Genomic DNA, 21,231 nt, shown 5'->3' with positions numbered 1-21,231 from the left:
TTGCCCAGGTCAATTGCTTGCAATATCCAGGCCAGGTAAGATAATAGTAATAGTAGTAATAGTAGTAATAATAATTATTATTATAATAATACCTGGTTGATACCTAGGATGCTGGCAGCAACCTGTGTCAACCATCAGCACCAGTCAATTTGAATGTTCAGTTGACTGAGGTTCATGTTTAATGAGTAAAAGTTTTATGACAATAATATAATAAAGTTGGAAGGGACCTTGGAGGTCATCTAGTCCAGCCCCCTGCTCAGACAGGAAACCCTATACCATTTCAGACAAATGGCTTGTCCAGTCTCTTCTTTGACCAACATTGGGAGTCCTGGTCAGGCATTTTTACAATGGTCAGAAGCTGGAGAGTTTTCCTTTCCTCCCTTCTCCGTTGATGACTTCTGTGGCTTTGGAAAAACTGCTAACCTTAGTTGTGCGTGGAGGTCCTCTCGTAGTTTCAAGGGATCATCGGGCGCTCACGTCGCTCGTTCTAGCGTAGCTGAAGTGGACTGAATCTAGCCGGCTTCTCTTTTCTTTCTGGATTTCAATTTTAAACTCTTTTTCTTTTCCTTCCCCCCCTGACATGCTTCGATTTCTCCCAAATAGGAGAGTAGGGTAATAAACACTGGACTCGTTCTGCAGTGAAATAATTCTTATTTTGCTTTAGAAGAGCAGGCTCCCTCTAGCGGCCAGGGAGTAGTACTGCCTTCCTCTTGAAACTTGATTTATGCAAGAGGGATACAGCAGTGTTGAGAAAGCAGAAGATAGCCCACAACGATGGAATGAACTGGGATCTTCTACTTTTATTGATGCTGATTAGACCAAACCTTTAGGCAGTCTCTAAAGGCAAACAGACCTCCCCCCACCCCATGTCAGTAATTCCAAATTGCGACAACCCCCCCCCCATATGTTAGTAAAGCACCAGACCAGTCACCTTTTACCATTAAAAATACGTCAAATCCGCTGTGCTTTTATTCAAGGCAGGGGGGAGAAGGGAGAGTTGAAAGGACGGAGTGGGGAATAAAATCAAACAAAACACGTATATACAAAGCTACACATTTTGCATCTGACACAACGGTGTGAAGGAATTATTATTTTTTTTAAAAAAAAAATCTATCTATTCCAGTGTTTTGGTTTCAATGGCTCACTTCAAAACATTTTCACCTTTTTTTTTTCTTCCTGCTAAAAGAGCAATCCCGTTCTCCCTCTACAGTTCGGTCTGGGATGCAACCGGACGGCGACTACAATCTCGGCAATAGGAAAGGGCATCCCAAACTTGCTACGGGCTCAGGAATCCCAGAGGCGTCCTTGAGGGTTGAAACACGGGACCAGGCAACGAAACAAAAGAGCAGTTTGGCTTTTGCTAAAATTGTGTCCGGTGAGGAAGCAAAATAACCCCAGCTAAAGCCAGCCACAAATGCCAGTGGGGAGGAAAAGGAGTGGTAAAGGAGATCGCGTGGTTTCATTGCATAGAATCTCGGTCAGTCAGAAGGAGTAAAGGAAAAAAGAATCTAGGGACATCTTCCTTCCCAAGCCACTTCCCCACAACGGGGATCGTAAGGAGCCCAACGGAAGGAAAGAAGGATCTAAAATAATAACCATGCAACTTCGGGAACAACAAATGCTTTTTTTTGTTTTGTTTTTTAAAGGGATGGGAGGTGGACGTGTCACAGGATTAGGGGACCTGTGGCTGGCCAGAGGCTTCTGGGTTTTAACTCCCGTGAACCCAGCTAAGGGGTAGGATTCGTGTTCTGACAACTTCGGGAAGGTCACAAGCACCCAGGCCTGGACAGAGAGCAAGGCAAGGAGAACACAACATCCTTGTTTGGGGGGGGAGGGGAGGGGAGGGAAAAGACAGCCATCTTTGGAAGGAAGGCTTGTGACTTCTACAACGCCCAGGACTTTTTTTCTCATAGAACGCTCAGAACGGAGTTCCGGCACCTTTTTTTGGATGGAACCTTGTAGGGTAGGCAAGGCGGGTTGTATGGCGTGTGTGAGTTCCGGCACCTTTTTCTTTTACAAAAAAAAGCACTGACAACGCACCGTTCTTGCGGTCTGGCTCAAAACATTTGGCCTACAGGAATGAGTGCAGCCCTCTTAAATTGCTAGCTCACTTCCCTTGGATCAAGATCAGCCCGAATTTTTTTTTTTTTAAAAAAAAAGGATCGGAGGAACCCTCCACAGTGGATGGAGGAGGAATCACTTGGGGCAATTTGAAGTTGCTGGATCGCTTTGCGTTGCCTTTGGAGAGCGAAGGGCTGGCGCGCTTCGATTTGCATAAGGACGGACTTGAATTAGGGAATCTACGCAGCGGGCAGGTGGGGAAGAGAGAAAGTAAGTCAGATGGCTTGTTGAGAAAGCAGAGGACCACCCCGGGCTTCACCCCCATTGACTTTGCTCGTCAGAAGGTCGCCAAAGGGGATCACGCGACCCCGGGACACTGCGACCGTCGTTAAGTCTCAACCAGCTGCCAAGCATACAAATGTAAATCACGCGGCCACAGGGAGGCCGCAGAGGTCGTAAGTGTGGAAAAAAGGGGGCATAAGTCGCGTGTTTCAGTGCCGCTGTCACTTCGGTCACTAAATGAATTGTTGTAAGTCGAGGACTACCTGCATTCCCACGTACCCGCCTTTCTCCCTGCTGGCCAGTGGAGAGCATGGGGTGAGCTGCTGACCCCTTGAAGAGCTAAGTCAGGGCTTCCAAGCGGGGTCACGGGGAAGATGGGCCAGGCCTGTCCAAGCTGGGGTTCAACCGCCCCGCCCCCCAAAAAAAACCTCAGGTAGCAGGCAAGGACTTTACAAAAAGAAGGGGAACCTGGCTGGGTCCTAAGAAGTTAAAAAGAGAGAATCAAACCAATCTTGAGTGCTCAAAAACGGCAAGGCTGCCTTGAGCTTAAGGCCTCGGTCAAACTCTAGGAAAAATTACGCGACGGGAAGAACGGAGGCAATGTGCTTCCTAGCAGCCTACTCTGCGCCTCAGAGAGAACCTCCCACCCACCCCTCCGGAAAGCAGAGGGTGCCGTTCTGTTTCCGAAAACGCACCCCAAAATATGGCACTTGAGTTTCCTTTGAAGCCTGGCCATTTCCTCCAGGCGGTTCCCGGCTGGCTCACAGGGTCCGGAGCGAAGAGGCTTCTCAAGGCGGCTTGGCAACCAGGGTCGTCCGAAACGTCCGTCTCCCAGGGCTAAGCAAACGTTGGAGTCCCCGTTTCCTGCTGATCGGGCACGAGTCCACTCATCGCGCGGAAGCCGGCTGGGCTCCCCCCCCGCCACCAATTCTCTTCTTAGGCGCTTTCCCAGCGACTCGATGGCTGCCCTCGTATTTACAGGTCCCCGACGGCTACACGTTGCTGACCCGGGTCTCGGCGGACAGAGTCGTGCTGGTGGTGGAGCTGGCGAGCGAACGATCCCTTCGGACGTAGCGGGGTTTCCGGACTGGGTCGAAAAGAGAGAGAGACTGTTAAGTTTCTATCCCCAGTCTCACAAAGGTGGTTTAAATTTCATTTTAGGGACCAAAGGATTTCCATATCTTTCTCTTCCGACACTGGCTCATCCCATCTCTCTCTCTCTCTCTCTCTCTCACACGCACATACACTCTCACACACACACAACATGGGTTAAAAAAGGAAAGCGAAAAAAGAAAATTGGAGAGGCACCCTTGCGTTTCTGAACCGATACACAGGGAGGAGACAATATTTTGCTTTGGAAAACGGGGGCACCCTAGGGCAGGGGTAGGCAAGCTCGGCTCTTTTATGACTCATGGACTTCAACTCCCAGAATTCCTGAGTCAGCTGACTCAGGAATTCTGGGAGTTGAAGTCCATGAGTCATAAAAGAGCCGAGGTTGCCTACCCCTGCCCTAGGGGATGGCACATGCTTATTAAGGCAATTTGGCAGACAAACGGGAGGTTAGGGTAAGGAATCCTGTCTTCCCGCTGAATTATTTTTTCTGCTCCAGTCGCCTGCCGCCCGAAGCAGCACACACTTTTGCAGTCTGCAGAGACACCCCCCCCAAAACCTGGGATTTATTTAGGCAGATTGAACTGATGGAGGCAGGCTCAAAAATGCTTCCCCCCCCCAGACGTACCCGTAAAATCTTGCACTGGTCAGTGTGGTTTGAAAAGGCCAGAGCTATTTAGGGTAGTGGAAACGGGGTACAAAACCTGTGCAAGAGGTTCCCCTGGACCAAGGGGAAACAAAGAGCTGCTTTGTCTCGAGAAAGAGGTTTCTTAGGATAAAATGAAGCAAAATAATAATAATAATCAAGATTTCCAAAGCCCCTGCAGGATTCCTATCTTCCTTTACTCGATAAAACTCGAGGGTTTGTTCCTGCTTTTTAAATAACCCTTGTTACCCAGGACACAAAAGAAGAGAGAGAAAAAGAAACAAACAGAGAAAAATCCTTACTTGAAGAAGGTGGGGATAACATGGACGCCTAAAAAGAGAAAAACGAGATGAAGTTTGGTCGGAATCAGCTTTTCGTTAAGGTAAACCACCCCACCCCTCTTCCAGTTTTCCGGGAAAACTGACAGCCGATTCCACCCATACTTGGGGGTGGGGGAAAAAGATTTACGGTGATCTCATCCTGTAATTTCTCCCCGGGATTGCATTATCGAAGCCGGTGTTGTTCAAATACGCCAACTTGAGGATGTGTGGACTTCAACTCCCAGAATTACCCAGCCACGTTGGCTGGGGAATTCTGGGAGTTTAAGTCCATACATCTTAAATTTGCCACCAGGTTCAAAACAAAACAAAACACTGCTGCATCTTCTTAAGATTGAAACCCACCGCCCTCTGGAAAAAAACAAATTTGCTAACAGATCAGAGGAAGGGGCCAGCTGGGACCTCTCCTCACCCATCATCCTCAACCGCCTTGGGAGGCTTTGCAAGGTCCCGGAAACCGCCCCCAGGATGGATTCGTACTTACTGATTCAGCAGACTGTACAATGGACCCTGGGAAACACAGAAAGGGATAAAAAATAAATAAATAAGAAATGAACGACAGAGAAGCCCGTCTCAATTATGCGCCATGACGTCAAAAGGCACCCTTTCCTATCAAGGGATCTGTTCTTGAGCAGCCTGGGAGGTACAGATCCTATCCTATTCTTTCATTTCTTCTATTCTATATTCTCTTCTCTTCTCTTCTTCACTTATTCTATTTCTATTCTATTCTATTCTATTCTCTATTCCATTCCATTCCATTCTTCTATTCTGTTCTATTCCATTCTATTATTACAATTCCTATTCTATTCTATTCTATTCTATTCTATTCTATTCTCTATTCCATTCCATTCCATTCTTCTATTCTGTTCTATTCCATTCTATTATTACAATTCCTATTCTATTCTATTCTATTCTATTCTATTCTATTCTATTCTATTCTCTATTCCATTCCATTCCATTCTTCTATTCTGTTCTATTCCATTCTATTATTACAATTCCTATTCTATTCTATTCTATTCTATTCTATTCTATTCTATTCTATTCTATTCTATTCTATTCTTCATTTATTCTATTCTACATTCTATTCTCTATTCTCTTTTCTTCACTTATTCTAGTCTAGTCTTCATTTATTCTATTTTATTCTCTATTCTCTTCTCTTCTCTTCCTTTGCAGCAGCCCCTTAGATATTGGAAGACCACTTGTGTCTTTTCACTAGGCCAGACGTACCCAATTCCCGCAACCCTCCAGCCCCCTAGTCATTTTTGTTACAACAGCTGGCAACAGCTGGCAGACAAACCTACCTTTGCTTCTTCGGTAGAAGAGATTGGGGAGCTTATTGGCACGTTTGAGGTAGAAGAAGGACGCAACGCAGAGGATGAGGAAGAGGCTGATCACAAAGGTGCCAAAAATTAGGGACGCCGCAACTTCTGGGCCGCCTGGAAAGCCAAAAAAAAATTTAAAAAAATGGAAGAAGAGTCTCGCGGAATGAAAGCCTTTTCCTAACCTCGCAAATCAATCCAGCGCTTTACAGGCCGAGCCATCGCCCCCTAATTCCTCTCCCTTTTTTTAATAAAAAATAAAATAAAATCAGTGGCTTCTTAGCTGGATCCTAGAAATGCTTCCATACAGGTAGTCCTCGATTTGCATCCATTCGTTTAGTAACCATCCAGAGTTAACGACGGCACTGCAGAAAAAGTGGCTCGGGACCACGGTTCACACTTCACAACCATCGCAGCGTCCCCAAGGCCACATGAACAAAATCTGGCACGGACTTAGGAGAGTTGCAGGGTACCGGGACCACGTGATCCCCTTCTGCCATCTCCTGGCGAGCAAAGCCGATGCAGCTTAACAGCTGCACTGGCCCCCTTTAACAGCTGGGGCAAAACTCCACTTTTAACCCCTTCTCGCTTAAGCCACAGAAAAGGCTGAGCTCAGTCGTGGCCGTAATCTGAGGACGAGCTGTAATGATGGCCAGGGGAAAAAAAACCCCTCTTGTTGAGAATCGAAACCCGTTTCCAAAGCCTCGTCGGTGTTACTCACCCACGCCGAGGGTCTCCGGGTTTACGGTGGCGGTTACGTTGGCTGCGGGGCTGAATCCCCTGGCTGCATCTACACGAAGCCAGAAATTTGGGGAAGGGAGAAAGAACAGAGTAAGCCCAAAGCCGGCCGGGTTGCTGCGTTGCCGCTTCCGAGAGAAAAGGCTTGCCTTCCTTATTTTTCCCCCGATTCCATTGCTGGGATTTTGCTTTAGTAGATTTAGAGGCAAAGCCAGCTCAATGCCCGAAGCATTCACTGCGCGGACAGGAATATTTTTTACTCCTTCTGTCGCAAAGGCAGAAGGAAACAAGGAGAGGCTGTGGAGGATTGGAGGCCTGCTCATCGAAAAACGAACGCCAACAAAAGACTAGCCGAGATAAAGAGCCACCTTACAGGCGAGAGGGCCTGTACATCAATTTAATAAATGAAATAAAAATAAACGGGGTGTCGATCGAGGGGCTTTTCAAAAACACATCAAGTCAACGAGGTACTCTTAACCGTGTTTGCCTTCTCGAATTTTTTTTTTTTTTTTTTAAAGAGGACTAGAGCCTTGGGCTGTTTTCGTCCCGGGATCCTGAACCTTCGAATGCCTCCCTTCTGCCCTCTGCTGGACGGTAAGGGGAAAAGCAGCGAGAAGCATTCTCAACTCTTGCCCCAAGGGCGAAAACCAGAAGACGGAGGAAGGCCCCTCAAAGGCTCACCGTTTTGACAGTCCGTCAGGTTGTACACTGGAGCCGCAGGGAGGGTCTTGTTCTCACATTTCACGCAGCTGCTGCTGCCGTCTTCGTTCCACCGCCTGTAGCAGCCTGCGTGGTGTGAGGACAGGAAGGGTGAGGAGAGAGGAAGGAAGGAAGGAAGGAAGGAAGGAAGGAAGGAAGGAAGGAAGGAAGGAAGGAAGGAATTCATGCCTCCTCTTTCACCCTAACTGAACATCAACGTTCTTTCATCTCCCGTTGTGCTGAAAATCAGCACTGCCATTTTTTGTGGTTTAGGAAACTTAAGTGTCAAAAATAAACCCTGGCTCTCTTTTTTTTTTTTTTGATAAGTTAACCCTTGCAAGATACAGAAAATTAAAATGTTCATTTTGCCAGCATCCGTTTTGCGGCTGTGCCGTGAAACGCCAAGCCCCTGGGCGAGACGGGCGGCCAATAAATTTTAACAAAAGAAATATTTGTCTCCTGACGGCATTGAGAAAAAAAAGGAGAAACGTGCTACTTTTTCGCTTTACGTCGGAGGAGCTTGCTATTTTGGAAGGATGCAGGAGGGAGGGGCAAAATCCCCCTCCCAAGACTACAGAAGGCCTTGCCAGAAATAAAACCCGGCGAGATTAATTTCAACCTCGATCCCGGGAGGGATTTTTAAAAAGTAGGAGGAAGCTCCAACGAGAAAAAAAAAATTTCACCACGATTCATGGGTGGAAAGTTTATAAACTGCATTCCAGAACCGGCTGCCTCTTTGCCGCTGGAAAGGAGACCACCGAGAAAGCCCGGGTGTGAAAATGCTGCTTTCTTAGCTGGCCCAGCCAGACTCACTTGCCTACCTGGAGTGCACTGGGAGTTGGCAAGGCAGGTGCCGTTGGCTTCCCTCGCATCCATGCAGCATTCTGCATCCGATTCCTAGTGTAAGGAGAGAAGCAACAACAACAACACATTTTTCCAAGGTTTAAAAAAAAAAACTTTTTAAAAAAAAACACGCCCCAGCCTTCTCATTCACAAATCCAGGCTGATCTGATCTACAGGCTAATATCCTTTGGACTGATCAGTAATCACCACTGGAAATCAGGATTAAGACGCTGCCGTCTTCCAGAGCCATCAGGAGCAAATTAAGGACTCTGCCTGGATGAGCAGATGGCTTCCCAGACTTAATCCCCCTCTCAGCATCCTCCGTGTAGGGGAAAAACTGGACTTACGGTGGCTTGTTAGAACCGAGACGTACCCCAGGAGTAGGGCCGTCCATGAACTCACGAGCCAATGAGCAGTGCTTACGCGACTTACAAAGTTTCTGTGTCAAGATCAAGGGTGGGGTGGGGGGGGAGTGGGCTTCAGGAGATAAATCCTCTTTTCTGTCTGTTCTTTTTTTTTTTATTCTGGATTTGAGCCCACAGCCACGCGCCGTACCTACCAAGCTGCCGGTGGATTTGCTGGTGACTTCTGCTCCCAGCACAGTTAGAAGGAACACGCAGGGCACCGCCATGTCCAAGGTGGAGCAAAGCCTAGGAAGGGGGGGGGGGGAAACAACAACAACCCAATATTTAGTGTTTTCAAGTTTGGAATAGAACAGAACAGAATATGAATAGAAGTTGGAAGGGACCCTTGGAGGTCTTCTAGTCCAGCAAACAGCTACAAGCCAAGAGTTGCAAACCCAGGATTTCCCGCCGCCTCCCGCCTTAGCAACCAAAGGAAGGGGCATTAAACGAGTTGATGTCTTATCAACTTCGAGATAGGATAATAAGTTTTATGAAGCCCATTCGCGAGGCTGTATTAAGTTCTAATTTGGCATGCACAATGGGGAGAAAACTCCAGCAGCATAAAAGGCAATTTTGATCAAATTAAAAAGGGAGGAGGGCGGGCAGCTAAAAAAAAAAAAAAAGAAAAAGCTAAAAGGAATCCAATGAAGTACACAGAACAAATTGGCTTTTTGAGAAGCCCAAATTGGAAAAAATAAGATGTGCCTTTTTCAAGTGATAATTGGACGTCCATTCTCTTCTCATCCTTAGAAAATGAAGTATCTTTTTAATCTCCAAAAAAAACACACACCCCACCCCAATACTAAATACAGCTTGCAAAGCACCGAGGAAGGAATAAAAGCTTTTCACATCCGTCATTTTCAACCCAAACCGAGCTTTAGCTGTTTATTCCTGGGAATTTATCGCATCAAGAACCAAGCGAACATATTCAAAGAGAAAGGAAAAACTTGATAGAAAATAGCCCGTTTCCTTCCTCACATCAAAGCTTTGTGGCTTGTCAAGGCTGAGGACTCTCGTAAGGCTTCCCGTTATCTGGCCTATCAAAATGAGAGGCAGGCAAATTTTATTTTACAAGCCTGCTGGAGAACCATTTCTTCCCTATAAGAAAAGGGTCCTTGATGCAACCAATTGCCTTAGTGGGTTTTTTTTTTTACTAGCTCAGATGAGACTTGCATCCGATCGTGACATGTAGGCTTAAATAGACGAGTATCTTTTTTTCTAGGGTTCAATTGCCAACATCTGGCAGACGGGCTGGTTTTTGGAAGGGGCAAAGTCAAGCTAAGTAGAGGCTAGTTATGCTTTTCAGCTCCCCCTTGCTGCAGAGACCTGGGTCAAAATTAAGCAACCTTGCTTAGAAAGCCAACAAAAAAAAAATTAGAATCGAATCAGGAAGAGTTTTAAGGGTCCGTGAAAGACAAACGGACAACTACTGGGAACAGCTTACATCCTGTGCTGAAACGTTTAACCCCATCAACCCACCACATCTGGGCCTCCCAGGTCCTTGGGGAAAAGACTCGATAGAGGGATAAAAATGCCAAATTCAGTCTGGACATCTGGCTGACCGATTCTACCAGGAATCCGTTGAAATCAGAGGAGGCTGGTAAACATTAGCAGAGATTGGCAAGGTCCCCGGCACTTCTGATCGTTATTTGCTTGCTATACCTCCCTGGTGTTCAAGGAACTATGGAAGAACTGGTTGGGGCTGCAGGTGGGAATATCAAGTGGGGGAGAGTTCCTAAGACTCTTAGGAAGGTGAGAACATGCCTTTCTTCCTCAACAAATGTCCAGGCTTCCTTTGCCCCTAGCTTCGTAAACATATCCTGTATATTGATGAATTCATAATCCAATAGTCACTTCTTAATTACCTAATAATTGTATGTTTTCTTGGAAAAGGGTGGCAGAGGAGAACCTCGATCTTCTACAAGGATGGCACCTGGACTCATGTTGAGGAGAAAATTAACGTTTCCCGGTGGAGCAGGCACTCACCTGTAGAATATCTTGGAATCTCCGGTTAAATTGGGGCAGGTAAGTGATACCAAATATTCGCTAACACCCTGCCATTTTGTAAGGTACTACTAGATCAGTTGTTTGTCAACTTTGACGACTTTTTAAGAAGCGTAGACTTCAACTCCCAGAATCCCCGAGCCAGGACAGCTCGCTGGGGAATTCTGGGAGCTGAAATCCGCACCTTTTAAAAGTTGACAAGGTTCATAAACGCTGTACAGACGGCGGCCTAGCTACAAACCTCTGTATTTTGTCAATATCGGTGGGAAAAATTAAAAGTAATCTTCATTCTTTCTAGCTAGCCAATAATCATTGAACTGAGCCCGTTGGCTGTTCAGTGGCCAAACGAATCATTCTCCTAATCTGGAATTTAACCAGCCAGCTGCGACGGTCCTATCTGGGGACACAATGGTTTATTTTATTTATTTATTTATTTATTTATTTCCTTTTAAACCGGCCAGGCTTGGCTGAAAAAGGGGAAGGCCGTCTCAAGGGAATCGGCGACCTGGCTTGTCCACCCATTGCCTTGTCCACCCATTTCGCACCAGGGGCTGCTGACGTTGTGCCGAAAAGGATCTACTCTCGCTCTAATTTGGGAAAGAAGAAAAAGTGGAGCCTTTCACAGAAGGAATGGGGCTAGTGAGAGACGGGTGACATCCCACACCCACCCCGCTTCTTCGGATGGTGTCCTTATCAACCAGACAAGAATATTTACGGGGAGATTTTTCTTGGCGGCCACAAATTTGTACGAGGCTCCGAACATTTGCTCTTCGGCTGCTGGGCTGGCATTGATCTGCCTTTACGGCCTGAATTGATCTGTCTCCTTTCAAGATTGAGCTGCTGATGTTTTTTTTTTTATCCTGGCGAAGCCTATATTTCTCTCGCCTTGGAGAAGCTGGGCTGGCCTGGCAGAACTGCTGCCTGCTCAAGCGCTGGGCTGAACGGATAGTTCCCAAATAATCCAGGACTGAGAAGCCAAGCCCTCTTTTCAATCAGCCTCTTCTTTATAGGATCACAGTTTAGCAGGGAGACAGGATACGGATATAAATCGCATTGAAAAAGACACCTGCTTCGAAAATACAGTGAGGGGGAAAGCACACCACAAGGTGATCTAAAACCAGCCCGTTTCTTTCCAGCCTACTTTGTCCCCCAAAAGCCATCTCAGTGGCCTTGGGGGGGGAGGTCCCTGCTATTTTGTTCACACCTGCCAACTTCTCGGGGTCTTGAAGACTGCGATAGGGCCTCCAACTCTTCTTATTCTGCCTTCTGTCTTGTTGAGGCTGAGCACAAGATGTTTTAACAAAGCTGTGGCTGGTGTCTCGCTTGCCACTAGTCAGGAGATACAGTATGCAGAGAAATGGAAAGAGAACGCAGTTTGGGTCCCAAATAGCCATCTTAACGTATACATTTATAAATTAGACTGCTTGCATCGATCCTTTTCTCTCTTTTAATTCCCCCGGGAACCAATTGAACTGGCAATGAAAATGGGAAAATTATTCCAACTGAGTTTCCACAAAGGACCCACGGCTCCTGGCACAAAAGCTGCCTCCGCACTCCCCCCTCTCTCTCTCTCTCTCTCTCACACACACACACACACACACACACACACACACACACACACACAGTGAAACCCACCCGTTGTGCTTACATTCTCTGGCGCTGCTGCTACTCAGCCGAGCTGCGTGCGAGCAGGGCTAAAGATTTCTAATACTTTAATAGTTAAGCTGATTAAAGAGGCGAGGCGATCAAAGCAGGCTATTAATCGGGAATGCAAGGTGAAGAATGGCTTTTGAAGGCTTGTCAGTTAAAAAAACTGGCAGACTTCGTGCCGGGGAGGGGAAAAAAATAGCTTTTTGAACGTGTGTTAAGCTCAGGCTGGAGCAGGATCCGAAACCTTCCAAGGATCCAGACCTGAGTCAGGTTTTCTACCCCTGGTTCAGACAACCAGGCGCTTCAAAACTGTGGTTGGGAGATCTTTGCTAGGCATGGCCCAAGGCCATGGTGTAGGACAGAGAAGGAGAAAAACTATTTGTGCAGGGCCCCCTTCTTCTTCACTCTATGCTAGTGTGTGTGAGTGTGTGTTTGTGTGTGTGTGTGAAATGCACACCACCAAAGCCAGACTGGAGATTGGAGTGTCTCTAAAGCCTTTCTCGCACACACACTGCAATTCCTGTTCCCTCCTTCCAACCTTCACTTCCTTCCTCAGTTGCCTTCTGCACGTTCTCAGAGACAGTCTCTCTCTCCTCCCACTCCAAAGCTCACAGCCCCATGAATGAGGTGGGTGCATCCTTCATCTCTTCTTCCCCATAAGGGGACTCACATTTTAGCTTTTTGACCACACCGTCAAGGAAAGCTTTTCATCCCGCAATGGGAGCATCAAAGCCTCTGCTTCAAAATTCACGGCAAAAAAACGCCTTTGACAGCCCCATCATCGCACATCACAAAACTCCAGGGAATCAGTTAAGGAAAAGAATATCAACTAATTGCATGTACATTTCACTTGGAATATAAATTGAGGGTCGTTAGCACCCCAGCCCAGAAGGAAAGCAAGCCCCAGAAGCTTCATTCCATAGCTTTTTTCCAATTCCGAATCTTAAAAAGGCAGAAAAAGCAACCTGTTCCTCAATCTTTCAGTTTCCTAGCCAAAGCTGTCAAAGGCACAGGTAATCCCCCTCCCGGCCATGGCTGTTCTTCCTTCCTAATGACCAGAGGACCAGATTGGATCCTGCAATCAACTGGAAAGTTTGCAAAAAGTTTGCAAAAGCTGCAACTCACCAATTCTCCCTGCTTTGCCGAACTCCTAGGTAGCAGAGCACGCTAATCGGTGACAATCTACGCCGGCATGTGGGGCCTTCCTAGAAAATTACAGCAGCCCTGGGGTGATAAAATAGCTGAGCAAAAAACAAAACAAAACACCTAGCTCCATTTATTAAAAATTAAAAAAAAATCTCAAGAGGTGAAGTAACTATTGGTACCTTGGAAGCTTCCACCGACTGGTTGGCGGATGTCCTTTCCCTTACAAAGTTTGGCCAGACTTCCAAAACCTGCCAAGCTGGTTACCCTGCCCAGATTTTTACTCATCACCACCTCCCTTGAGGTTCATTACAGGCATGAGTTCAAAGGACACGGAGAATTGTGCTATTTTTCCCCACCCTGGGGAAATACAAAAAAGGCTGCCCACGCTTCAATTAAATTAGAGGATTTTCCCAAGAAATCGAGAAAGACCCTTGCCACAGGAAGGATTCCCAGGTTTTATTCCCCCCTTGACAATACCAAACAGCATTCTTTTGACCAATTCAGGAACTTGGTTCTCTAAAGGAAAAATCCATTTTAGCCAGAAATTCTAAAGGGGCCTGAAACACAGCAGTTTAGCAGGCAATTGGAAAGTCTCTTTTTTTAAAAAGAAAAAGGGAAAAAAAAGAGAGAACAGGGCTTGATTTTCACTCGGTGTGCTAAAGGATACGTTACCACTGCTTTTTGACAGTTAGAAACGTCACACTAAAGGCAATCCCCCCCCCCAGCAAAGTTGCGACCAGCCACCTCGAAATCCTGTGTTCTGCAGAGCAGCTTTGCTCCTTCCGGTTCCTAGTCCTCATGAAGGCAGGGAAGAAGGGGGAGGAAGCCTGAAAGCCTGGCTTACCTACAGATTTTTGCAAAATTGACGGGGAAACGTGTTCCTCGAGCGGACTCCGCCGGCCTTATATACGGGCCCCCAGCAGAAAAAGCATTGCTTCCTTAGAAGACCAAAGCAGTTTCAGAAGCCACCACTTACTGGAAGTCTGGTGACATCTCCTTTCAGGTGGCCTTTGACCGAAGGAGCAAAAGGAAGCGTAAACTGTGCAGACTTAGGATGCCAATTGTATTTTGGGGGGGTTCCCCATCTGTTCCCCGCGCCTGATTAGCGAGTTCCTTTCTATACCTGCTTGCAAAAAAGGTCAAGTCACTTCTCCGGCATCAACTTCCGGTTTCTGCTTTTTCTAGCCCAAACCAAGTTTCAGAGCAACTCCGATGGCTCCAGATGGCTGTGAGAAGGGGGGGGGGATCCCCACCCCTGGCCTTCCCCTCCTCCTCCTCCTCCTCCCATATAAAAAGGAAGTAAAACCCGGAGACAAGATGTCTACAAATGCACCCTCCAAACCAGGGGTCTTCAAACGTGGCCCTTTTATGACTTGTGGATTTCAACTCCCAGAATTCCTCAGCCAGCTTTGCTGGCTGAGGAATTCTGGGAGTTGAAGTCCACAAGTCATAAAAGGGCCACGTTTGAAGACCCCTGCTCCAAACTAAAAAACAAACAAACGCCAAGGCTTTTCAAAAGGCAACAGAGCAGAAGAGCCGAGTTCCCAACATGAACACGTGTGAATGGCAACTGCTAGGGTCAGCGTGGCTGGGAGCGATGGGAAACGTACTTCCGGTCGGGCCTGATTGGGAAAAGCAGAGGAGGCTGGCTGGCCCGCTGGTGGGGGATGATGGGCAGAGTGGCCTCACCTCCCCCCAGAAAAGAAGAGGATGGGTCAAGCTGGTGGGGGGTGATAGGTATGGCATTCCCCCCAGATCTGGAGGGGGTTGCATCCAGACCGTCTAGGGCAGGGGTCTTCAAACTTGGCTCTTTTATGACTTGTGGACTTCAACTCCCAGAATTCCTCAGTCAGGCATGCTGGCTGAGGAATTCTGGGAGTTGAAGTCCACAAGTCATAAAAGGGCCAAGTTGGAAGACCCCTAGTCTAGGGAGGAGAGGGTGGGCACGGTGCTCCCACTGAGCTGGAGGGCATGCCAGTGGGAAAGGCGGGCAGGGGAGGATGGGTGCTGGATTTTATACCGGCCAAGCAGGCAGGGCAGCATGGGTACTCTATACTCCTAGGCACCTGCAACGTCTTGCAGAGGGATGGAGGCACGATCTGCATGTCTGGTTTGGGGGACCAGGAGACCCACTCCCTGCCAGGGCGGCAGGGGATGCTGGGTGCTGTAACCCCGCGCCCTGCAGGCGGGAGCTGACCTCCCATCCCTCCCCGCGGACCCTCCCCAAGGCCAGAGCCGGACCCCGGTGCCCATAAGCCACTCCGAGCCGAGATCGCCCGCTCCGCTGCCCGCGATCCCCCCCCAAAGGGCGGGGCCGCCGCTAGCCCCGCCCACCGCGCCCCCTCGCGGCCTCACCTGAGCGCGCGGACGCAGGAGCAGCCGTTGGCGGCGGCCGCCGACCGCGCGACCGGCTCTCGTTCGTACCCCCCGCCCTGAGACCGCGGCCCTACCTCGCCTCCGCCCGCTCTTCCCTGGGAGTTGTAGTCCCGCCGGCCCGGCCGCGGCCCGCCCGCGCATGGGGCGGGAAACTACCCTTCCCGTCGGCCCCCGCGGCGCGCGTCTTACCTCGCCCAGGTAGACGCCGTCCCGCCTGGCCCGCTTCCCTCGTCGCCCCGCGGCGCCTCTCGGGAAATGTAGTTCGGAGTTGGGACGCCATGCCGAGAGGACTAGGCCGCGGAGACTACAAGAACCAGAGATCCGCCCGGGCGGGGGAGGCCATCTTGAGGTTGCTAGGAGACCAGACGCCCCTAGTTGAGGCAAAGGGTTCAGGTGAGAGAAAGAGGGAGGGGGGGTTGTGTGTGTGTTTTTTTTGGGGGGGGGGATAAAATAACTTCAGGTTTAAATCACAATATAATTTAAAAGCTCTGGAACCTGTGCCTGTGTACACATCTCCCCAAAGTAGGCCAGGAATAATATACCTGCACACAGGTAATCATCGCCCTATGCATGGTTCCCTGGTGAGACAGGTGGGCACCCCAGAGATTAGAGCAAGGTCATTCTTATTTTTAGCCATTATTCCCATTGCACAAAAACAAAACCTCTGGTGACATCTGTCTCTTAGCCTATTGCTTTCCTTTGCAACCTCAAGGTATTTCCAGTGTGTTTTGGACGCAAAGGGAAGAGGCGCTGGGGTCTTGGAGCAGCACTCAAAGGCCCAGGGCCTCCGCCAGATGTCCGCTTGAAAATTAAGACCTCTTCCGTGCAGAGGCTTTGTATAATCCGGAGATTATAATAAGAGAGTTTCTATTTTTTTTCAACCAGAGATACCCACGCAGCCTCCTGGAAAACGTACGCTGCCAGCTGGAATCAAACAGCTGGTGCCATCAGGGACAAGGTTACACTCTTGTTTTTAATCCGTAAGGTTGAAATCTCTGTAGCCTAGCAGGAAAAGACATAGGTTTAATGGCTGGGGTGGTGGTGGGGTGGTGGTGTTACACTACTGCTAAATTTCATTTAATGGGGGTCAGCCTCCCACCCGACACTGCACTGGGACACTGCAACCGTCCTAAATATATGCCTAAATTTTGAGCACCTACCAGTGGAGATGCTGCAATGGATGTAAATGAGAAGACTGGTCATAAATTGTTTTTTTTCAATGGCGTTGTAACGCCGAACAATCATTAAATGAATGATAAGAAGTCGAGGACACACACACACACACACACACACACCCAGTCAGAAAACCTATGTCCTTCTTGCTAGGCTACAGAGATTTCAACCGTGCAGATTAAAAACAAGAGTGTAACCTTGTCTCTGATGCCACTAGCTGTTTGATTTGCCAACCAGCTTCTGACAGGTAAAATCAGTGGGGGGGGGGGAAGCCAGATTCACTTAACAACCTTGCTAAATAAAGTCATAAATTTGGGTGAAACTCGCAACAACTTCCTTGCTTAGCAAGGGAAATTCTCCTCCCAGTTGGTGTAAGCTGAGGACTACCTGCATGTATAGATAGCATAGATCCTGCCTTTATCTTTAGGTGTTCGAGGTTGTGATGTGGAGCCCATTTTTTGATATTATCCTCACCACACTCCTGCAAAGTTGCACGGATGGCAGGACAGTGACTGGTCCAAAGCCTCCTTGAACCCAGGTCTCCATACTCGCAACTAGTGCAAACAACTCTGAAGTTTGGAGTTCAGTGGCAGTTGACTGGCTCAAAATTTTGTACAGGCTAAAGACTGTTCAGTGTTGCAGCAAGGAACAAAATCTCTTAAAAAAAAGAAATATCAGAAAATTGCAAAGAGCCAGATTTGCTTAATGGGCTGTTTTATTGGCCTTATTGAGTTTTATGTTCTGCGAATTAGTAAAATGGCTGGAGAAAGTTTGAAATAACAAAAGCCAAACTTCACAGAAATGATTGGCTTGGGATTTGCAAGGGCCCAAAGTCATCTAAACTAAAGTTCCTTTCCCCCCGAATCTGCCTGACCCACATTTTTAATGCATAATATTTGTGCCTGGTGACGTGGTTTAGGCTTTTCAAAATGCCATTAAGATCTCTGGAGAATACACCACAACCATTTTCCAGGTATTTTAATAAACTAGTTTATTGGTCTTGTGTTCAACTGAGTGAAATTTTAATTATCTGTATAATGAGGCCCAAACTGGTTTAAGTATATTTTTGCCTCCTTTTAAAAAAAAAAGTGGGGGGTGCAGAGATACGGTAGTTTATTCCACTAACTTAAGCAGTGGCCCTTTGTCCTGATCCCAAAGCCATTTTAGCCCCCATAAACTATTGCTGTTCCTTCTGACACATACCCCACCTCAACCTCTCACATTTTGTTTTTCTGATTAGCAGTGGTGAAGCCTAGAAGTCAGGCATTGCTCAAATATATCAGCAAAATTGCCTTAAAAAAACACGATATTGTTCACAAGGTCAAGAACAAAGCAGTATATTCAGATATTTGATAAGACCTGAAAACAGATTAGCAGTTAATGTTAGACATTCAATTGCTTTCTCTCTTTCTTTCTTTCTCTTTCTTTCTTTCTTTCTTTCTTTCTTTCTTTCTTTCTTTCTTTCTTTCACAACAAACTGCTTTGGGGCCATCATTAAGAAGGGCTAGACTCTTGCATACTTCAAATTTATCTGGCCTACAGCCGCTTTGCAAGCACTATTTTAAAAATAATGCAGTGAAATTGTAAAGATTTTTTTTTTAAAAAAAATAACCTGGATCTAAACGTTTGGGATTAAAGAAGTGTGGCATTTCCAGCATGTTAATGTTGATGATGATGATGATGATGATTTGCAGAGAACTGTTTGGAAGCAGCATGGAAAAGAAGAAGAAAAGCAATTTCTGTGCTTTTACTGTGTATTTTGAAGAGGAAGATAATGCAGAGAAGCTTCAGAGATCACAAAGGGAGACGATGCAGGCCACTTTTGAGAAATTCAGAAGACGGTGACAGGTAAGGGCGATTAATTTGAGCGGGAAGACTTCATTTGGCTCCTATGAAAAAATGATCCAATTTTGCATTTTTTTTAAACTAACGCAGCCTCTATGTGGAAGTTTTGCAAAGGGGTGTCCACTTGTTTATATATATATATACATACATACATACACATACACACACACACACAAAATCATACATTCATAAAAGTCATGTACAAAATGCATTCCATTGAAAGAAGGTTTGTGCAAAAATTGTGTGTGTTATGCCAGCAGCCCACAATCTTGTGGGCACCAGGGACTGGTTCCATGGACCAGAGTGGGCATGGTTTCGCATGCTGCCTGCATCCCATGGATGGGGCTTCGCTTCTTTGCGCGGCCCGATTTCTGGCATGCCACAGCCCGGTGCCAGTCCACAGACCAGGGGTTAGGGACCTCTGTGTCCTGCAGGAATTGCTCACAAGTGTGTACATTGGAGAAAACCTGCTCAGAAGTGGATACAAAGGTGTGAGAGTGAATTTGGAAATTCAGACCATTACAGGAATGGGGGGCAATTAAACGCAGGAATGAGAAAAATGAGACCCTGAAACTGACTCAAAACCAGGTTGGGTGGGTGGGGGGGAGTGAAATTGGCAAATCTGCCAAACTTGGATAGATCAATCTTTGCAAATGGGTAAAAGGAAGAACGACAGAGAACAACGCGGTGGCTGGATGGAGTCACCGAAGCAGGAGGCGTGAGCCTAAATGGACTCCAGAAGATGGTAGAGGACAGGAAGGCCTGGAGGAACGTCGTCCATGGGGTCGCGATGGGTCGGACACGACTTTCGCGACTAACCACAACAACGAAAGGAAGAAGCTGAGAGGTGAGTACATTTCAAACAGACAAGCTCACTCATTGTTAACATGGTTTGCACACTGAGAATCTGATGGTTGAATATGTTTTATTGTTAACCGTCAAGGAGGACCTATTAAAACTCTTCTGGAAAAGCCAGCAAATACCTAACCATCAATATGAGCGGGGAAAGTGAGTCTAAACGGTTTTGACTATCCACGGCCCAGTCAGGTTATGCATTTTACCTTATTCGTTCTTCTTAGACAGAACAGAGGGGGGGGGGAAACCCCTCTAATTTCTCTTGATCTTCCCCTTTCATTCAATGCACTTCCTTTAGTTTCTTACATGTGAAGGATTCTTTTGAAGACGCTATCATTTATGCCTTCCCTTTTTTCACACCAATTTGAGTTTGGCTGCATTAAACCAGGTATAAACCACTGGCGTTTCTTTTGGTCAGAAATGACGGTTTAGATGAGGATGGAGGGTTGCGTTTATTCAATTATTTCGTGGTGTTGTTCTTAACCCATGAATGTCACCGAACTGTTAACCGGAGTCTGAAAAATGCCTTCCGTCTGCAGACGATCGCCGCTTCCAAAGGCAAGACGTCCCTTGGTTGAAAAATAAAACGTTAAAAAGTCCAAGCGAGAGGCTCACCCTTCATGGACGCGCTAAGCCAGATTTTTAAAGGCAGGCAGGTTAAAAATATCTAAATTCCATTGAAAAAATAGGCTGAATATTCTCTCACCTTACGTTAACATTGGCTGCCTCTTTTTTAAAAAAAAGGAACCCAGGCGAGCTGGTTTTTTTGTTTTTTCCCCCCATTCATATTGAAGAAAGCAGGTTTTTAATTTGCCTTTGATGTCTCTCAGGAGGGGAAGCCCTTATTTCGGGCGCTGAAAATTCCACTCAGTGCACAGCAATGCTAGGTGTTATTAAAATTAATGATTGTTTTCTCTCTGGTAGATTTACATTACTGATGAAAGACCTAACCGCAAAAATTGTTATCGGCTCAGGGTTTTGTACCTTCGGATTTGACTGTGTGCCTTGGCAACCACTTAAGCTCATTAAGTTCATGCCTTCATTAGTGCGTTTCCTTGGGAGAGTTTAAGTTTGCGTTGTTAAAAAAAAAAGGTTTAATAATTGAACCTTTTCCACCCAGCCCACCTTTTCAGAGCTCTTGTTACCAAATCGGCAGAACAGATGCTGGAACTAATGAAAAGAGAGAGAAAACGGGGCTAGATTTGAAAAGGCCGGGCTGGGTTCTTCAGCAGGAGGAACACGCAAGCTGGGAATTAAGGAGGGGGAAGCAGGCCTGGGAGGGCTAGGATTTACAGGTGTGCGTTGTTTTGTGGAGGGGGGGGTGTCAAAACAGAGGTCGCAGTCTTGCCTCAAGAGATCTAGCGATTCCAGAAGCGTTTTGTGTTTGAATTACGGGGGATTTCAAGTTCAGGTTAAGAATCAGACGGCTCTCCCGTAACCAAACTTGCCTCCTGATCTTTTGTCTGGAATGGGACAGGGTCTACTGCTTGAGCACGGGCTTGGATCGGAAGACACACACACACACACACACACACACACAAACACACAAGTTCCCTTCCAACTCTTGTTATTCGGTTATTCTGCTGTTTTTCCAGGCTGGGGAATAATCTGTCTGGGGCCAGGTGGCCCCAGGAAGAGGGGAAACACATTCCCCATTAGCAAAGTGAGGAAAAGAGAACAAATAGATCACCAGATCAACGGGATCTAAGATTTCATAAAAGGGACACCCGTGAATTCGACCC

At 47.0% G+C, this 21,231-nt stretch overlaps 1 protein-coding gene across 1 annotated transcript; it reads right to left on the bottom strand.

Annotated features, from left to right (window-relative positions):
• Positions 1–947: 947 nt before the first annotated feature.
• Positions 948–15,678, bottom strand: LOC310648102 (uncharacterized protein C1orf159). The gene is made up of 9 exons (XM_083375805.1): positions 15,596–15,678; positions 8,596–8,686; positions 8,015–8,090; positions 7,176–7,280; positions 6,478–6,546; positions 5,739–5,873; positions 4,922–4,947; positions 4,402–4,429; positions 948–3,430 (listed from the first exon to the last, which is right to left on the bottom strand). Exons 2-9 carry the CDS (start codon positions 8,665–8,667, stop codon positions 3,336–3,338), a joined length of 606 nt encoding a protein of 201 aa, XP_083231931.1. The 5' UTR covers positions 8,668–8,686; positions 15,596–15,678; the 3' UTR covers positions 948–3,335.
• Positions 15,679–21,231: the final 5,553 nt, after the last annotated feature.

The sequence above is a fragment of the Vipera ursinii genome, assembly GCF_947247035.1.
Source record: "Vipera ursinii genome assembly, chromosome: 17".
In the NCBI taxonomy this organism is placed as follows: Eukaryota; Metazoa; Chordata; class Lepidosauria; order Squamata; family Viperidae; genus Vipera; species Vipera ursinii.
Note: the sequence above shows the minus strand (reverse complement) of the source record. Positions and strands in the feature narration are given on the sequence as shown.